A 20,006-nucleotide genomic window follows, 5' to 3' on the forward strand; every position below is an offset into this window, starting at 1 on the left:
AATGGCATCCCACCATAGACCAGAAACGTGCCAAGTGTTTGGCTGATACTCTTTGTGAATGCAAAGCAGTTCCCAAGACGAATCCGTGAATATCTGTAGGCAATATAATATGTGATCTACAAGAATCAACTTGATTGTTGGATTATACTGTTGCTTACTACTACATTACAAAAATTTTTCCTTACATGAAAAATCTGTTTAGCAATTTTGTACTTCTTCTGGATAGCAGCATTGGCAATTTGTGGTCAGAGTTAGAATAAGCAATATCATTATAAGCTCTTCTGAAACAATTGCCTTTTTACTTAAAGAAAATATCAGAAACCTAACAAACATTTTGTTTCAATACAGGAGCCAACAAATGAAAAGGACGATGTTGGTGCCTTGATTACTTGTTAGCTCCTACACTGTGAAAAGAAATACAGAGTGAATTGGGGCTGTTTGGCATAGCTCTGGGGAGACCTTCTGGTACCTGTAGGCACCTGCAGGAAAGATGGGACTTGTTATTAGAGGCCATAGTAATAAGGCAGAGGATAATGGCTTTAAACTGAAAGAGGGTAGATTGAGAATAGATACCAAGGAGAAATTATTTACTTGGAGGGTGGTGAGGGGCTGTAAGAGTCTGCCTGGAGAAAGAGTGGATGCCCCATCCCACAAAATGCTCAAGGCCAGGTTGGTTGGGGCTTTGGGCAGCCTGGTCTGGTGTGAGGTGTCCCTGCTTTAAGGGCCCTTCCAACTCAAGCCAATTTGTGATTATAGGACAAATTAGCTCTGTTCAGTGCTTTTGCACTTGCTGCGAGTGTATGTCTATGTCAAGTTAGAGGGACTAAATTTTGCAGGGCCGCTATGAAGTTTTCAAAAGTAAGAGCATGCACTGATACTTAAGACCATGCTTTGCAGTCAGTAAGCTCATGGATGAGTGTATGCTGACACTTCTCCACATTTTCAGGTACTAGAGGGATTGTCATCCCCTTTTATTTAATTACTTGTTTACTCTTTACCTTGATCCTCTTCTCATTTGGTAATGTGACGTGAGCAAATGCTTTGACTTACAGTATTTCTTTCAACAAAGGCAATCTGTAGTTTTAGAAAGATTTGGGAGTCTCAATTTATCTATGAAGAACACATTAGTTGATCATTTTTTGGTGTAAGACTATTTAATTTTTTGTTTCTTACACACTTGAAAGTGTACAATAAGTTATGACTTATTCCTGGGCATAAATATTTTATAGATCAGTTTGCACAGGTGTACTTTTTAATAAACTCACTTAACTAATTTATATGCATAAGTTTTAACCGCTGAGTAATTAGTGAAAGCAGTGCCAAGAAACTGGAAATTTGGGAAATGTGTCATTATTTGCATATCAGTATAAAGCAATTACTAAATTAAAGAGTGCACGTTGTGACAAACATGAAGCTCCTTTACTGTTGCTTTGTCAGTGCACATTAACATCAACTTGATGTGAAAGCCTGGCATTCTCTGCATGAACTAAAAATCCTAAGGCAGAAGTACACAATGAATCACCCAGAGTTTGGAGGCTAGCATGCTGAATTGCCTTGGGGTTCAGAGCGAGGGAAGAAAAAACTGATGTAAAAGACCATTGAGAAAACGTATCAGTGGAAAGTAATTAACTCAAGATCCACAATTAGCCTCATGGTCCATACTTAACTGTGTTCCAGGTCTTTCAGCATTTATTTAATTCTGTTACCCTGTGTTTCAAATAGCTGCAAATGGCTTGGCAGATTTTTCAACCTTTTTAATATTTACAGTTTTTTTCTGAGAACAAGAATGAGCTCTGAAAGTGATCATGGGTATTTATTTCAGTCTCCCACATATATCTCTTTCCTGTTTACTTTTAACAACAGATTCTAATATTATTTCCCTTTCATTTCCTTTAAATATCTTTGTGGTTTGAACCCACATGAAGTACTACAGTATCTGTCCTTCTCCTTTAATTGCTAACTTGCCTAACTAGGCTTAATGAAACGAGAAACAATCAAAACCAGGGATCATTTTCTCTTTCATTTGGCTAGCAAAGGAGAGTGATAAACGCCCCAGTAATACTACTGATGATTAAATGGAGCAAAAATGGGCATGTGTGTTCAACCAGTGTACCAAAGCTGGCTGCTCACAGAGAAGAGGTGCAATTTTTTCCCATGATTCCATGGAAAACCTCAATAGTGTTTTATGAAGTTGCTTTATTGTAATTGTTGCTCTGAATTCAGCATCCCTCGTATGGTATCTTTCTTGATAGACAACCTGTCCTTTTTGTGCTGTGAATTCTCCTGCAGTGTCTCCTCTTGCTCCCACCTGCTGTGCTGAGTGTCCACGAGTTGATCCCACAGCATCTTTATGGTTCTGCTGATCAGCACGAGTCGTAAAGACTCACCTGCGCTGAGCCTTTGTGCTGTGGTGGAAGAAGTTACTTGCTTTTAGTATGAAGCCCTTTGGAATAAGCATCACAATGCTTTTGGAAAATTAAGCTTAGTAATCTCTTAGTCCTCATGTCAAATGTTTTGAATTTATTGCTACTTGGGACACTTTTCAGTTCTGTTCATTTTTAACTTTTGGGTTCTCTTTAACCTTTAGGGTAACCCTAGAGTTGGGTTTCAACTCTGTGGCATTCCTTCGTGATTTTAGTCTTCATTATAATTGAAGTATCTACCATGGAAGCATCACTGAAATCCTTGGAATGAGTTACCTACAACCTGTATGGACAGGTTTAAATTACGTACTCTGTCACTGTTCTTGTGGCTGGATTAGAAACGTTTTTTTTAAAAAAAAAAAAGTTAAACCTGCAATAAGTAATTGTCACAGCGCGCTGGTACAATGCTAATTGGAAGTGACATGTCCAAACTGGCCTCCGTAACATGAAGAAACCTAACAGGTGTGAGGGGTGGATCTTCCCATGGGCCCCGCTGAACTTCTAACTGGGGGAAAATAGTAGAAAAAGTGAAATGAACCTTGAATAAAGCTGTCAGCAGTAATTATCTCAACAACACTTTGTGAGGAGTTAAAATAAGCGTTGCTGATTTATAACCTGAACGCGCTCCACCCTTGAGATTTTTTTTCATCCAGTTAGTGTTTAAAATGAAACGTTGAATACCCGTCAAGACTTTTTTTTTAATTGAAGATATGTAATGAAAATGAAATTATTTTGCAGAGAAAGCTGTCAAATTTTTAAACATTTCTGTTCATTTTAGTATTTGTACAATAGTTAATAAGCAAACCTAGAGCAAACTTGACTGTTTTTCCTAGCTTGTGCTATCTGATGTCAAAAGATGAAGTGGCTAACCTAGAATTTCATCCACTTGTTCGTATAGGGATAAGAGCTTACCTGGTGGAAAGTTTTGTTGGTATCAAATAAACTGAAAAGCAAAGTCTTGTTGCCCAGTATAGACTGAAAGACTCTCTTCAGTTCTGTGCAGTAAATCTCTGAGCCTCATAATTAATCTCCAAGTACAAATGGCCCTTGTTTCTGTTAATTAAAACAAAGCACAACAATAACAACAAAAAACCTGCAACAATTTGATAGACTTCTAAAAAACTTAATGTAACTTCATTTTAAAGAAGAGTACTTGCTCACTGGTGTGAAATCACTTGTTTCATGTACAGGTATAATACAGGGTATTTCAGTAAGTACAGAAGTACTTTTACAGTCTGCTCCTAATGAAAGAATACTTACTAGTAAAGAACTTCTCTTTAATTCGCAGAAATCCTTTAATCACTTGAAGTTTTAAACATCATTTTTAAGCATGGGTATGTATGAATTCTTAGATCATATATCCATTTGACTTTATGAGATTGTGCACTGAAAACAAGATAGCTTATTTGATGCGTGATTGAACAGTGCTAAGTAGTGGGTTTGGAAGCATTGAACACCTGTTTATTCCCAAGGAATTCAGTGATTGTTTGAGCTCAGGCGGCCCATGTGTTTCTTGTAAGGCTTGGTTAATAATGCTTAGAAATCTAGATCCATAGCAATAACAACCTAATGTGAAGGATCTGTCATATCATGGCATCATTTATTTTGAAACAATGGGATTCTGAGTAGCTTTACAAATAACATGAGTTGTGAATCCCTCACCTCCTTCCACAGTAGTTTGGTTTCACTTCATGTTTGAATCTCTAACTAGGGGTGACCATGGAGCTTTGCAATACCCTCTGGAGAAAGTAAAGAAACTGCTGAAGAGTTGCCCCACTGCTTTTTCCTGCCTTCAGTATTTGTATTTGGGGGTTGTGCTGGCAGTATTTAGAAACCATTATTTTCTTCAACTGTTAGTGTAATGTAAAACTTCAGTTCACACATTTCGAGTGTGGAAACACAATTTCTGCCATCATTCACTTGCTCCATCTGTCCTCCCTCCCTTTTTCATGTTGATTTTCCAGTATGGTGCATTAAATACTACCTCCCTTTCACTGGCAGGGATTGTGCTATAGGTATTGTATGTACTTCAAGTTCTCACTTTCTTTAATCTCAAAAATGATTATGAAAGAAAAGTGACAAAAGCTAGCATTCTTGGAGCAGCAACCTCATTTGTGGAGCAGCCTAAAGTTGGAGCAATATGTGGAGCAATGAGCAGAATAGCTTATTTTCCTAGCACATTTTGTTGTTTGTTCCTGTGTCTTTCTGTGGAGTCAAACTAGGTTTGCAATGTCCTAGATCACCTCCAGATTCAGACTTAGAGGTGTGAGGCATAACATAAATCTCTGCCTTGATCTAGCCCTGCTGAAAAGATGTCTTCTCCTGATTTTCTTTTCCGTGCAGTTAGCATGGTAATCTTTTGGAACAGGGAACGTAATTTATCTGGTGAGGAGAGATAGGTGACATCTTGTTTGGCTGTGAGAAATCAGTTTGAAATCTTCTGAGATCTGCCCATGAAGAAGGGATTGTCAGTGGTGAATACGCCTTCCAGATATCCAACAAGAAATGTCTATCTAGACCAAGAAGTAAGAGAATTTCTTTCTTACTACAGTTTTGCCTACCCTGGCTGGAAGGACAAGAAAAGTGTTTTTACAGCAGCCAAGAAAATTGAAAGCTGATGAATTGTTTTGTCATTTTTATTAACTGACTGCTCTTTGTACACTTTGATCCTTAGTGTGCTTAGTATCCAAATTCAGATAGTGGTAACGTACCTTTATCAAGTGTAGTAAGAAAACTAGCAAGGCAATTGGTGTTCCTTCTTAAACTTCTTGTTCATACAGTTATTTTCAAAAATGACCAGGCTTTTTGCCCAGCTTCAAGAAAATGTGGAAGAAAATGTACCACCGCTGACATTTACTGGTACTCGGGGAATTACCTTATGCTGTTAAAAAATATATGTATTTATCTTGCCAGATAACAGAATAGTAAGTATAATATGAAAACTGGAATCCTTAAGAAAGTTTCTCCCTCAGTCCTTACCCAATGAGGGGGAAAAGGCATTATAGTAATTACTCTGATGAGAAGAAGAATCAAATTATATGGAAGTGAAATGTTCACAGTAGACATTCCTGCCACTCATTGACTGTTTTGCTGTGGGCATCCCTGTCTCAGGTTATTTTGAATAATTGAGCATGGCATGTTATGAAATGTACTTGTTGGTGTTTGTTTCTTTATACATTAGCTATATATCACTGAGTAAACCAGTAGCTGAAAAAACTAAGCACCTCGCATGATGAGTGCGGGGAAAATGCTGTCACATGGAGTATTTGAATCAGGATTAGGTTTTAGTGTAGGCAACAGTGCATTCTTTCACTTCAGATTAAGAATTTCTTATGTGATGTATGTATATTATAAATATCCACATATGTACTGAAGTCTGATAAGCAGCTTCTAACAAGAGTTCTTACCAGATGGTGACCTCTTGATTTATAAATATTCTTTTAGGGTATAATTTCCATGGTTGTTAATACATTTGTTTCTAACACAAAAGCATGACTAGCTAATATTAACAAGTTAGTTAAGGCCAAGGCAGTTATTAGTGACCGCAAATGCCTGTTAGATTGCAGAGTTATAATAATAATAAATAACCAAGAGTAGTTAGAGGTTTGTAACTGTGATAGAATTCCTCATATGTTGCCTGCATAATGCTAGTGTTTTCAAAGCAAAAGAACTGCTTTTGGATTTAAAGATATTTCTATGACTTCTATCAAAATTTTAGTTCACAGGGTGAGTAGTAGTGTCTATGGCTTACTTTTCTGAGATAATTTTTTACTTACTAAGCTCTGCACTGGTTGTACAATGATAGAAGTGAAGGCATTAAAGATCCTCAGATGGTTGCTGAGATAACAGAGGGCCACTGCAGCTATTGACTTGGGTAGGTTGTTTGTACAGCTACCACTCCATGTTACAGCACATGCTGACAGATCTAGTTGCACCACAAACAGATATCATGTGGAGCTGATTTTCCTCTTGGACAGCAAGGGAAAAATAGGCATTTCCAGTTTTCAGAAGAATCAGTATTGAGAGTGTGGGGTGAAATTCTGAGTTGTTTGGATGCAGACCTTTGAAGGTACTGCGTTACAGAAGGGCATGAGGGAAAGGTTCCATCTAGATGGAATGCTTCATCATCTTCAGCTCTTTGTGACAGGTACAGCGAAAGAAATTGGGGATGCTAGTCTAAAAGACTTGGGATTAGGTGATCAGAGTTTCCTTCATGCCTTTAGATTATAAAAACTAGAGGAGTAAATTATGTACTTTTTGTGCTAAAAAAAACATCTGCCCCCATCCTTTTTTAATATATGTGAGTTTTAATTCAACCTATTCACATCATAGTCTGAAAGAATGCATTAAAAACCATATGCCTTCTTGGCAATTACTCATGGGGTTACATCTTTGGGAATGTTTCTTTCTGTGCCTTCTTTCGTCCAACTGTGCTAGCAAGAGTAGCTGGAAAGCCAGCACTATAGTTGTACTGTGCTGTTCTTCAGGATGCTAGAACTGAATGGCAGGTTTTTAAGACTTTAATTCCTTTTCCCTAATATACTACAAGCTGACCTTAAGTAGGCCTGGGAATTAGTTGGGGGTTTTTTTTGTTTTTTTTTTTAAGGGAGATTTATGAAGTAGACTCAAGTACTGGAAAACACGCTTTTTTTGTACACCAGCATTTTGTTTGCCTTCCTTATCTCTGAGTATTAAAGGCCAAAAACAGGGATTATTTTCCTTCACCCCAGGAGGAAACCATACTTTTAAAACTCCCCTATTTAGTTGCCTGTTGAAGCAGGTTGTACGCAGCTAGAAATAATTCTGCATTTAAATTATAGCTAATTGAATAATTTGATAAATAGCAGTTGATAGTCAAATAATACAGAAATAATATTTCTTTTTTACGATCTTTAAAGCTTTTATTAAAAATCTAGGAAAACACACTCCAAAAATTCAGAAAGCTGATGTAGCAATCAAGTACCTAACAAAGAACAGCAAGTAAATCAATATTCATACTTCCCTTAAACATTATTGCTTGCTCTTGCTTGTTTCCAATGGGTACCCAGAGCTATATTATATCCCTGTGGAGACAAGGGATCCCTCAGCCACTATCATCCTTCCAACACTCCCACCTCTCAATTCATTCCAAAGCACATCCATTACATATCTGCAGAACTCATCGTCTGCAAGGTGGAATGTTTTTCCTTGTTGTTTTACCTACGCATTACCCATGCAATCTGGAGCTGCTGTTGGTGACAGTGATGGGGAATTTGTGTGCTTTGCTTTATAGTTACCTGGAGCTGTTCTGCTGAAGGCCCTGACTCTCTTGGATAGATGTGGCAGGTCTTTTCCCACATTGTCCCACTGGAGATGGCATGTTTTGCAGTGATAAGCACTGAGAAGATAATCAGAGGCCTAACAGTTATGACTGATGTGCTTGAGAAGCTTGCCTGTTTTCCTGCCATAATTTATTTTCTGAAGTTCTGTGAGGGATGAAGATGAGAAAGAAGTTCCTGTTCATTTGAGTTGGCCACTTCGGATGTCTAGTGATGTTCCCAGATCTTCCTTTCTTCATTAGATGTGATTGCAGTTAGAAGTTCTTCTGAAATGCTGTTTTTCTCCATCAGGGTGTGGCTGGATTTGAGGAAGAGCAAATTTACCAAGTCCAACTACTGTCCTTATGTGGTAACAGTCCTTACGGTATTTGTATCAGCAATTCTCTGGTCTTTACTAGCTAAAAATCATCAGCTTACTTGCAAGCTTGGCAGATGCAATATACAAGAGCATGGTAAGCCACAAAAGTTTGCCAATGAGAAGCAGGTGCCTGCAGCTGTAGTGTTCTGCTGGTGTCACTGCTTCACATTTGTGCTACTTCTTATCTTCCTCGGACCACAGATGCCTTGGTGGAATAACGCTGCCCTGCAACAAGGATCTCAGTTTGTGCCTTCCTTCGTCATTTCAGAAGTCTGCAAGGGTGGGAATTCAGTTATGCCAGCAAGCTCTTTTTAGAAGATTGCAGAGCATCTAAGATTACAAACTTGCAATTCTTTTCTGAGCTTGTAAAGGCAGCACTCTGGAAAGTGGAAGGAAAAGAAAATACTTTCTATCAAGGAAGTTAACCCAAGTTTAAAGTACCTGGTCTTTCTCTGCACTTGGCAAGTGTTTCTAGATTGATCTGGAAGATTCTTGGCAAAGAATTCTTTGTGTTCAGGTCAGAAAATACGTTTCTTGACTTTATTCCCCAGTAATTAATGTGTGAGTAGTGCTTAGGGAAACTGAACAACAGTATGTATTTTTCCTTTAGCGTTTTGTTTATTTCAGAATTCTTTTCTAAGTCCTCTATCTTCCGCTGTCTGTTCTTGTGCACGTGAAAGCCCTCCAAGTCAAGCTACTTGCATGAAGGTAGTTTTCAGATGGAAAAATAATTTTTGACTTCTTGTACCCAGATGAGTTCCTGGATTGAGAATCTGGGTAATCAGGCACTGAGGCCACAAAGCAGCATTTTCAGTTAGGGTACTGTTAGAAGGTTATGGCCATTCGTGTGGGAACTGCTGTGATACAGCAGTTAATGTGCTGTAGTCCTGTTTGGGAGTAAGCAGATGCTGTGTGAAGAAAGAGAAGGCACTCCAAGAGCAGCCTGACATGTGAGCATTTGTAGCCCCTGAGACACTCCAGCTGGGGCTCCCAGTTGGCGGACATTCAACATATTTGAGGGTTGCTATCCTGGCACAGGACTTAGCTGCCTGAAAAGTAATCTTTTGCTTAATATTGATGTTTTTATAATTTCCAAAATAAAGATTAAACTTTCTGGTGCAGGAGTTTCTTTTGGGAGAGAAGTGTCATCTTTATCTTGGAATAAAGATAACTCAGTTCTGGAGAAAAGTTCCTGCTGGCAGATGACTTCTGAAATGAAAGACAGAGCTTCTGTTTGTCCTAGCCCTTGCCTTGCAAAAACTTCTCAAAAAAGTCAGAAGGAGAGGGTGATTTCTCACACGCACAAAAAAATAACAACGTTCCAGCAACTGTCTGGGGAGTAGGATGAAATGTGCTCTGATGTTGGACCCCTTCTGCTGTTAGCTCGTTTTTGAGCAACGCTTTGACACTATAATATTGGGTTGCAAATTAGAATTGCAACACCCTGCTATTGGGCCAAGTGATGAAGGAGCACAATAACTGCTTGCTTGATCTCACCATTCTTTCTTTAATGTGTATGTAAAAGATACCAGGAGCCTTTCCAGGCATCTGGCAGAGTATTTGACACCCTGAGATAGGGAATGGTGTGTGGTTAGTGCACGTGTGTATGACTTACCAGTATTTCGTGTGGTGTGGGAACTATAGGGCAAAGTTTCAAGTTTCATAGCAGTCAGCTTTTGTTTATCATTGAAAACTTTTAAAAATACTAATTAAACTGGTGGGTTTAATTGCAGGGAATACAGTTCTTATGCTCCTGTCGCAGGAGTTTCATGAGTAATTGGACTTGACCTGTGTGTCGTCTTTAATATTTCACTTGCTCTGGAATATTATTACTCACTTCCTTTAAAATGATAGCTTGGCTTTTTGTGCAGCTAAACTTCTGTTTAACCTTGCTGTGAGAGTATGACAGTAGGCTAGTTCAGACAGGTTAACGTTCATTTGGTAACCAGCCTGCTTAATCAGCCTGCTGCAAATTAAATCTTTGGGAGTTCTAGCGGACAAGTGATAAAGTCATTCTGAATTATGTATAAAAGTAAATGGGGTATCTCCAGTGCTCGTGGCAGTAAATGAAGTTTAAGGCTTATGATTTGTTCTTGGGTTTTTGTTAAGGGTGATTGAAATGTAATTTACCTTAAGGTTTTTACAGTCTAATTAGGAGGGTGCTGTAGTTCTGAAATGCAAAGCGTAAATCACCCTCCTCTGCCCCTCTGAAATAGAGTAATTTTGAGTGGATCTGGAAAATCTTTTTTGTCCTTTTGGTGCTTTTTTTTCCCAGGACCCATTAGCTAGAAGCAATATTTTGAAGGTGCATCCAGAACTGCCTTTCTACGAGTCACTGAGAATTGTACAGAATCAAATTTTTTGTCAGGTTCAGATTCTACAAAAAATAGGATTTGTTGCCAAAATGAATTAGCCATATTAACTTAAGGGCTATTTGCATTGAAAGTTTACCCCACGTGTTTCGAGACAGGGCTGAGGTGCTCCTGAGAAATCTCTCAGGTCATCAGACCCACAGTGAGAGGGCTGGTGGGCTTTCCAGACAAGGGCACCAGGCTGTGTCCAGTGCCTATCAACAGCAGGCTAAAATGCTGTTTCTGCTGGCATTAATGGACACCTATTGCATCTATGCTGTCACAGTTTCACAACTATTACTAGTTCTGTGTCTGTCCTTTATATGAGAAACCTGGCTTTGTTGTTTGTTTGGTTATTTTTTTTCCCCAAGTTAATCAAATTGATTTCTTTTCCTAGATGATCTGTTTTCATTCTATTGTATCAGTGCCTGTCACTGTTTCAGGTTTGACAGATACTGTCCTTGTCCAGTTTAAAACAAGAAAATTACCAGTAGTGATTCTAAGTTCTGTTCTGACCTAGGAAAAAGGAACAATTCAGGACAGTTTTGAGTCTGCAGTTTTGTTTTGAATCCTTATGCATACATCACTTTAAAACTGATTTGTTATAAGGTGTGCAAGTAATTACTGTTAACTGTCCTTTTCCCTATAATCACCTTCACCTGCTGCCCACATGGCTGTTCCTCAAGATTTTAGATAGCTGATTTAAGAACAGCAACAAAACCCTGCAAATCCTGAAGATTTATTTATCAACTTCATCTGCAGGTGAAAATAAATCTTAGAGCTCCACACCTAGCAGAAATACTGCAGTATGTTCACAATCTCTGTACAGTAATAGTTGTTTCTTTGAACGTTGTTATGCAGCCTTAACAAACAAACAAAAAACCACCACATGCACAAAACAACAACTCTCTGTTGAGTCCATAGCTCTAATAAATGTTTGTTGGTTTTTTTTTTTGTAGATGACTCTAGCAGTGTCAGGAGTGAATTTTCCTTGCCATCGACTTACAGTTGGAAGAAGATCTTCACCTGTACAAACAAGGGAACAGTCAGAGGAGGTAAGAACATCTTCACTTACAAGTACACGCTAGGAAGAAAGCAGAGCTGAAGTAGATTGTGTCTGGATATGAGAAGTTAGTGGTTGATTTAGTATCTCTTTCTCACTCTTACTTTCTCAGTTAAACCACTTGAAGTACCTTTAGATGGGGGAAAAAAAACCCCACAAACCTGAGATAAAATAGACTAAACTCTTCTCAACATTTTATATACATTCCAACTCCTTAGTTAGAATAAAGCGCTTTCTCACATAATGCTCTGTCAGCCATAATTCTGGTGAAAATTAAATCTTATTTATAAAAAGCAATCTGATAGTGTTGTGTAAAATAGCAAAATAAAATACAGTATATCAAGTGTTTCATAGAAACATGGAAGTATTTTTCAGAATTTACATCGAATTTCACTGAAAATGATTTCTGTGACAGACATTGATGGTGGATTTTGATTTTTTGTTTCCAAACAGCAGTGCACTGATGTTCATATGGTTAGTGACAGTGATGGAGATGACTTTGAAGATGCTACAGAGTTTGGAGTTGATGATGGAGAAATGTTTGGGGTAGCATCATCTGCCTTGAGGAAGTCACCAATGAGTAAGAGTTGAAAGTTAATTGCTGATTAACTGATAATTGTACAGCACTAGTGAATGCAGAGAGGTGCCATGGGTCTGCACAGTAAGAAACAGGAATTGTTTTTTCAATAGGGCCATTAGAATTGTGTGAGTCTCATGTCTGTTGGATGTGTTAAATGAAAATACTGGAAATGTAATCGGTAGCAATGAACACATCTTCTCATGGAGGAAGTTTCTTCTTAACCTCGTTGCTTTGGCTTGTAGCTGAAGGATGATTTAATTCTGAGAAATGGTGATATATAACCAAGTGTACCTGCAGAGACTTAGATTGAACTCTTGAACATTCTGCAAATTTTAGTTTTGGCATCTTATGGGGATAAATATTTTTGACTGAATACATTTAGTAGGTTTTTCAGTGATTATTTGTCCTTAGTTTATGATTAGGATTGAGCAGGAACAGCTACCTACTTCCTATACACTATTCTGCATATACTTGATGTTTTTAGGCCTCCATTGTTATTATTACCTTGAATGCTTTTGATAGCAAATTTTTGACACTGTAATAACACGTGAAACTTTCTGACATTATGCTTAGAAAGTTCTTTGTTAAAAAAGAAGAAAGTTGCTAGAAATGCCGTGAGTCAAGGCTTTCAAGTCAGTCCTTTCATTTTAATGTATTAAAGTAAGTCCAGAATGTTAACTCTGAACAAGTGAAATATCACATTACCGTGGACCCGAGGATTTTACTGTTTGGAAAGGCTGCATATATTCATGAGAGTGTCTGGAAATTCCATGTCTTTCCAAAGGTTTGTGCTCTTTTGTGAAATTCATATGGTCTCTCAGTAACCACTTCAGTGAGCTGTCAACATAAAAAATCCATGAAGCAAAGCGAGTATGAATATTAAAGTCTGTTTCCATAAGGTTGCATTCAATCTTTTTAATCTTTTTTTTTTTTTTTTAAAGTGCCAGAAAATGCTGAAAATGAAGGAGATGCCTTATTACAATTTACAGCAGAGTTTTCTTCAAGGTAAACGTAACGTTATAACAGCCTAATTCTTGTTACAAACGAGCTAAAATTTTTTAAATAATGAAAATAAAAATGAACTATATGTAGATATTTTCTTACATAATCACAGACATTTGAGCATGCATATCTAATTTAATTTAAGCTTAACTTTGAACTGTTTCCAAAATAGAATATTTCTTGGTCTAAGTTAGAGTGACAGATTCTTGCCTTATTTAATTTGCCATCAATTAATATAATTAGTTAATTATGTAGATGGGCAGAAGGATTATAATGATTATGTATTCTAATTTAATATGCAAAAACAAAAAGACTAAAGCTGATTCGAATTGAAGAGTATCTACAGAGTTGCTGTAGTTTTATCATTAATGAAATGGCTGTATAAATCATTGTTTTTAATGAGAAAAAGCTTCTTAAAAAACCTGGTATCGCTAAATCTTGATCTGTTAAACAATTACAATATTTAATTGTAAAAAAATTAGAAGTTGCAACATAGTATTCTACAAACTAATGTGAAGTTTATCTGCCTTCTGTTTTGACTCCTATGTGATGAAAAGTTGGTTTATATAAATGAGATGAATGAATGTGTACTTAAAGAATAGAGTTCAATTGGCTTTTGAGAATATAATGAAGAATTAAGTTATCACTGAAAAAAGGTATGGAACTTTGGGTGTCTATGTATGTAAGCAGAAAATTCTTGTATTTGTAGGGCAGCACTTAGTTATTTGAAGCTTTTGAGTGCTGGTGGGCAGATAGCCTGTGAAAGAGAGAGGGGAAATGTTTCGAAGTGTAGTGCTCCATCCTTCTAATGGTTTAGCCAACGCATTATATTTACAGAATATGACAAGAGGCAGAATGTTGAAATTATTGTCATAACTTTTATTAATGGAAAATTATGTCTTAAATAGATACGGCGATTGCCATCCTGTTTATTTCATTGGATCATTAGAGGCTGCTTTTCAAGAAGCCTTCTACGGGAAAGCTAGAGATGTAAGTGTGCATTAAAGTTACTTGATTTAATGTAGGAGAAAAACAGAGATCATTGCAGATGTTTTATCTTTGTTTTAAGAAGGCAAACTCTTTTGGGATGTCTTATTTATATTGTTTGTGAAGAGTTATATAGTTGATTGACCAAAATATTTACTCCGATTGTTATTGAAATTGCACTGAATACCGCTGAATGATTTGTAATTATTCGGGCTGTATTTCTATTGGAGTCCTTCAGTGATCGTGGTGATGGGTTACTGTGTGCATAAGGGTTCCTCTCTCTTTTCTAATTCTCTGCCTTTTCCTTTTTGTGTCCTCATGTAACTCTGGCTGGGAATCTTTTGTTTGCCAAGTTCAACGTAGCGCATTGGTAACTCCTTTGAAGGACAGCTAATGAAATTGTAAATTTAAAGTGAAAGGTTTTTGAGATACAACTCCTTTCTTTCTGTTTTCTTTTGTATGGCCTTTATCTGCCAAGAGAATTCCAGCACTCAGGATTGGTTATTTAGGTTTTCTGTCCATCCAACCAGGCGTCTCAGGTTTCTGTTATTCTATGCACACTTGTAAAATCAGTATTTCAACAAAATTAAAACGGGAACAGTTTATTTAAGTTTTGGTGACTTGAATTCGCTAAGGAGAAACCCAAAGCCCTGCGTAATCAATCATAGATAAAGCTAAAACACAAACATGAAAGTTATGCTGTTTCCATTTATTTTTTGTCGTCTTGATAGATATTTAATTTTAAAATGAAGAATGTTTGGGCTTCCTGAGGTTATTCACATTGGAAGGAGCAGTTATGTTGTGTTAGGGAAGGTTACGATAAGAATGCCTTGTGTAGCTTAAATTAACACTAACTTGGCATGTTGTGGGCACCATTTTCTCACACTCTAAATTTAGTGAATACCATGTCTGTAATTGAATTTCAGAACATAAATGTACGCAGAGTAATTCAGTGGCAAAGTATTAATTTATATCTCATTAAATGTGTAACTCATTAGGAGCTTTCATAATATTTTGTACCTACAAATCTGATATTAATGCAGTGCTGTAATTTAAGTACGAAGTACTTCATATACTACTTACATGGCACATCTGAAATTCATGTCTGTCTTTTATTTCTAATTTATTTTTATGTATTTGGACTAGATACTCATCAGAATAAAGTAATACAATTAGCAATGTATTGTTTTCTCAAAATGTTTTTTGCAAATATTGCCTGAATTTTTAGGATCCTTTAACCCCTTTTCCCCTCAATCCTGTGAAATGTCGTTGTTTTGATTCTGATTTTAAGCAAAGATATGAGAAGGAATAAACAGCATTTAGTTTTACTGAGTTTTTCCTGTTCCAAGAAGTATTTTCAGTAGTGCTTTGTGGAGCTCTTATTTGAGGAAAGGGGCATACCTTATTTTATATTTTTACAATTGCCTTTTGTAATGGAATATTTTTGTCAGTATCAGAAAAAAAACTTAAGAGAAATAGCAACCTGAATGTCTTGTCTTCTAGTTTATACTATGGAGGGCACTTAATTTTACCAGGGCAACAGATGAGCTTCAGGCACCAACATTCTTCACTTGAAGTGAGAAATTGAGTTCCAAGAGTAAATAAAAACAAGATTGAACGTTTAAATCCTCTGCTAGGCTTTTTGAACTTATATACTCATTAAATGTTTATTGGAGTGGTGGGATTACGAAGGATTTGGGTAGCTTCATCAACTGGTATATACTTAATCACTAAGTAAAACACTACATTTGATAGAGTGTTTCTCACGATGCCACACTCAATCCATCTTAATGAAAACCGCTTCAAACTGATTTAATTTGAGAGCACTTGGCAGCCCGAGTGCTCAGAGAGCTCAGCCTTTTCGTGGCAAAATCTCCATGCTGTCCAGAAGGTGCATCCTGCAGTTGGGGTGCAGTTAAACAGCCATCAGCAGGTTCTCAATGTGCGTTGTGGATGCTTTTTCTCTCCAGAGCACTGCATTGGATGTGAAGTGGAAGGCTTTTTTTGGGGAAGCATTTCAGTTTGAGCTATTTTAAGAAAATCAGTTTCTGTCAGAGCATGTCTTTTTAAACACAGATTGTGTTAAAATTCTTTCACACGAAATACATTTTTTTTCTGCTAAATTTTAATGTATCTTATTTTCAGGAGTTTGAAAGAATGTTGCTTTGTAGCTGCATAAGAAAATGGTATTTGAAAGAGTTTGTAAAAAATTCAGATGTTTTCTGTTACCTTTGTTGTTTTTTCTTTTCTTCTCAGAGTTATCTGAGCTAAGACTAACTCATGTGCTGGGGATCTCTTTTGTATGATAGTGTCTAATGCCAAGATAGAGCTTGTTCTAGACAGGAGAGATGGTGTAAGGTCAAATGTAGCTCTATTTTAAAACTTGTATGTGCCTTTGACACAAAAATACAGATGCAGCTAAGCCAAGATACAGAGCTTTCCCTTTACCTACTGATCTCCTTGGTCCCTGACCATGAAATCCCCAGTTACCTCCTGTACTCTGATAGTTCTAAGGCTTGTTTTGTAGACAAAGCACAAAAAATATTTTCTTTTTTTTTTTTTTTTAACTGGGCCAGGAAGGGAGACAAAGCTTTATTAGATGAACGGGTCATTTTGTGAAATTTTTTCCTCTACTTTTTGTGCCCATTTGGAAGAAACATTTCTCAGTCATGTCAGTTTATGAAATACAAGTTTGCTCTTGCTCAAGTAGTTATGTCACCATAGAAAAAGCTAGAAGAGAGGCCTGAGATGAGATTTATAATGGATAATTTCAAACAAGATGTTTGCAGGAGGTTTTTTTTTTTACAAGTGGAAGCAGCTTATGGATGTATTGTGTTTTAAAGCATCAGGAGTTTTATCTTAACTTACAGTGGTGTTCTTACTAATACAAGACCTTGATCTTGCTGCTGAATCTCACTAACCTATTTATTGGTAATACTGAAGTATATTTTTATCTTGAATTTTGTTTACCTTTCCATTTTATAGGTGGTTGCTACTCTTTTGAGAAAGGATAAATACATCTGCTTGGCCTTTTCAATAGCTCTTATCTTTATATACCTCTGTCAGATCACCTCCTGCCCCTCTCTCAACCTTTCTGTCCGCTGACTTTTAATAAATATGTGAAACATCTCTCTTAGCACAGATTGGTATTGTCACCTCAATATATACTCCTGCATACTGAAAATGAAGTGTGTTTTTCTTCTCTTTAAATTCTGTCTTCTAGGTTCAATTCAGTGGCAGAACCATTCCTCTCACATATGAGTACTTAATTTCCTGAATACCTAGAAGAAAGTATGCTCTTTCTGTGATTTGGCATGTTAAATAAAACCTTATTTTCCTTTCTTTTTTTTTTCTTCTTCTATGTTATTTTGGTTTTAGCTTGACTATTCCTTCATACAGAGATTTCTGCAGTACAATTTTTATTTGTGGTATTCAGAAAGATGTCCCTCATTATTTCAGCTAATGCTTACCATTAGATCCCTTGAAGTAGCCCCTCCTGAGGTTGTCTATGCTAAGGAAGCACCAGCCTCTGCACCTTAAATTCATTCATACTGTCCAGTCTAGTCTGATGCATTTGTTAGCAGTTCTATCCTTTCATCCTTAAGTTAATTCTGAACTTGTGGATAATTACCATTTAGAAATTTTTGCTACAGCATACCAGCTTTGTAATCTCATTGTGTGCCTGCACACCCTTTATTCTGCTTCATTGTTCCTATCAGAAAGGTCAGTGCTGAGAATGGATATCTCTTCAACACTCTCTGTGCTTGATATTCAACTTTATTGAAATTGTCTGCCACATTTTACATTTTCTCCTCTTTCAAAATTTATGATTTGTAGTTTGTATTTAAATTTGCTTTTAATTACTGCTTATTCTTTGCATTATATAAGCTATCACTATGTGTTCAATTGATTGAAACAGAACAGTATAATAGGATTAAATAGTTGGAACGTGGAAGTAGACTAAATCAGGCCTGAAATAAAACACACCTTTACCTGGGAGAGCAGTTAGCCACTTGAACAGCTTTCCCTTTTTAAAGTTTTTCTTTACTGATGGTTTTACTGAAAAATAGAAAATTAAATTTGGAACTTATTTAGGAATGTCCTATGCCATGTGTAGTGCAAGAGACAATATCAATAGGCTAGAGGGATCATCTCAGTGGGAACATGTAGGGGTACAGTCTAGCTCTGATTGTCTTTACAGCACTAAAAGCTGGCTTCAGCAGGTTCTCTTCTGTTATGTGTAATACAGAGACAAGACTTCCCATAAATAAATCTGTCTGCCTTATTCCTGCTTTGATCCTTTCTCAAAGTAGAATGTGTTCTAAGATGTATTGCCTTGGCGTTGCAGAACTTTTGCATTTTCCTTAGGTAAAAAACTGGCGTTTGATAAAGTAGTATTGCCAAGAAAGCTGAGCATGTGGTCTCTAAGATCACCTTACATAAGTGAATCACCTGTGCACTCTGAAGGCTTAAAGATGTGCAGATACGTCTGTTATTTTACTATATATAACCTGGAGGAAACTGGTTTTGCTGACTCTTATTGCAGTATTGCTGAAAAATAGATTTTTTGTTGGCTTAACTCTTAAAGTGCATGAGATATTTTGTACATAAAACCTTTTCAGTATGTCACACCTGAGGACTAACAATAACTTTTCACCATGGGAAAAAAATCGTGCTCTGTATGTAACCCACAAGTCCCTATATTTTTGAGAAACCCAACACAGAGCAGACTAGTGCTGCATTAATAGGCTTCTTTCCCAGAAGTCAGGACTGTTCAACAGTTTAGTAAGCCCATTTTATTTGTATTGACTAACACATTCCCTATTAGTCATCTTAATATCTTAGAATTTAGTCTGTTTTTTTTTTAAATCAACAAAAATCTCCTTACAAATATGTATTACCATGGGTTACAAAGAAAAGCCTCCCTCCCCTTCCAAAAATCAATCCCAAGCCTTTTGCAATAACACATTTGCCAAGAACAAAATACCTTCTATTGAGATTTTTCAAACAATGTTTCAGTGCCCCGTTCCTCCCGCTCCCACCTTTCATTTGTCTTAGCACTGTGCCTGTGCCCAACCTGAACTTTTTGGGCACATTGTCATACACGAATACAATCTTTATATATGATGGAGTTTTGTCTTTGCCTGACGAGGTTTACTGATGTAACACAAATTACATTCACTTGTAAAGTAGCTCAGTGTAAACATCTTTTGTGTATGTGCCTGTTTTGTTTACTAAAATTTGTCCCTAAATCTTTGAACCTAAAACTGTACATATTTTGAAACATTCAGTTGTGTGGAATCTCATATTTAACAGTTTCATGGGGTTGTTTCTTTGGAACTAAAAGTGTTTCTCAAGAGCCTTTTTTTCTACCCGCTCCCCGTGAAAAGAGGAGAGCAAAGCCATCCGCTTACCACAAAGCAGTGCCACCACAAAGGAAAGATTAAGGGTTTAGAGAGAGGTCAATATGGGTTTTTCTCTAACTAAACACTTTCCTAAAGTTTCCTTGTGGAAAAAATAATGAAGTCATCTCAGAGTTTTTAAAGAATTTTTATTTCTTTTTCACCGTCTGCATTTGCTTGTCTTCTCAGCATGGACGTTTAATCTTTCTAGGCTTTGTGAATTGGTCCAAATGAATAAGTGGTGAGCTGTCTCTCTAGGAGCTAGAGGCTTATTCTATGGCCCTAATCACTGAGTAAACACATCTTTGCCCTCCCTCTCTTACAAGTGCTATATAATAGTCGAGATTCTAGCACAGTAACCTGGATATTGCAGGGATCGACGCTTTGAAATGCAGAATGGCTGATCCTCAGAAACAGACAGTGCCTGATCTTCCCCTGCCTCTTTCTTCTTTTTAAATTAAATATCACCACAGAAATGCTGTTTTATTGCTTGATATTGCGCATTAGTGCCCTGGATTTTCA

General features: G+C 37.0%; 1 protein-coding gene across 1 annotated transcript in view; it reads left to right on the plus strand.

The window, feature by feature from the left end:
- The window catches only part of FAF1 (Fas associated factor 1), a gene marked incomplete at both ends in the record, with an annotated part of 143,134 nt that overhangs the window by 83,481 nt on the left and 39,647 nt on the right, over window positions 1-20,006 (plus strand). Inside the window, 4 exons of the mRNA XM_079536576.1 lie at window positions 11,410-11,505; window positions 11,967-12,093; window positions 13,035-13,098; window positions 14,004-14,085. Coding sequence (XP_079392702.1) covers window positions 11,410-11,505; window positions 11,967-12,093; window positions 13,035-13,098; window positions 14,004-14,085 — 369 coding nt within the window. The remainder of the gene's footprint in view (window positions 1-11,409; window positions 11,506-11,966; window positions 12,094-13,034; window positions 13,099-14,003; window positions 14,086-20,006) is intronic.

The sequence above is a fragment of the Tetrao urogallus genome (assembly GCF_951394365.1).
Source record: "Tetrao urogallus genome assembly, chromosome: 5".
NCBI lineage: Eukaryota > Metazoa > Chordata > Aves > Galliformes > Phasianidae > Tetrao > Tetrao urogallus.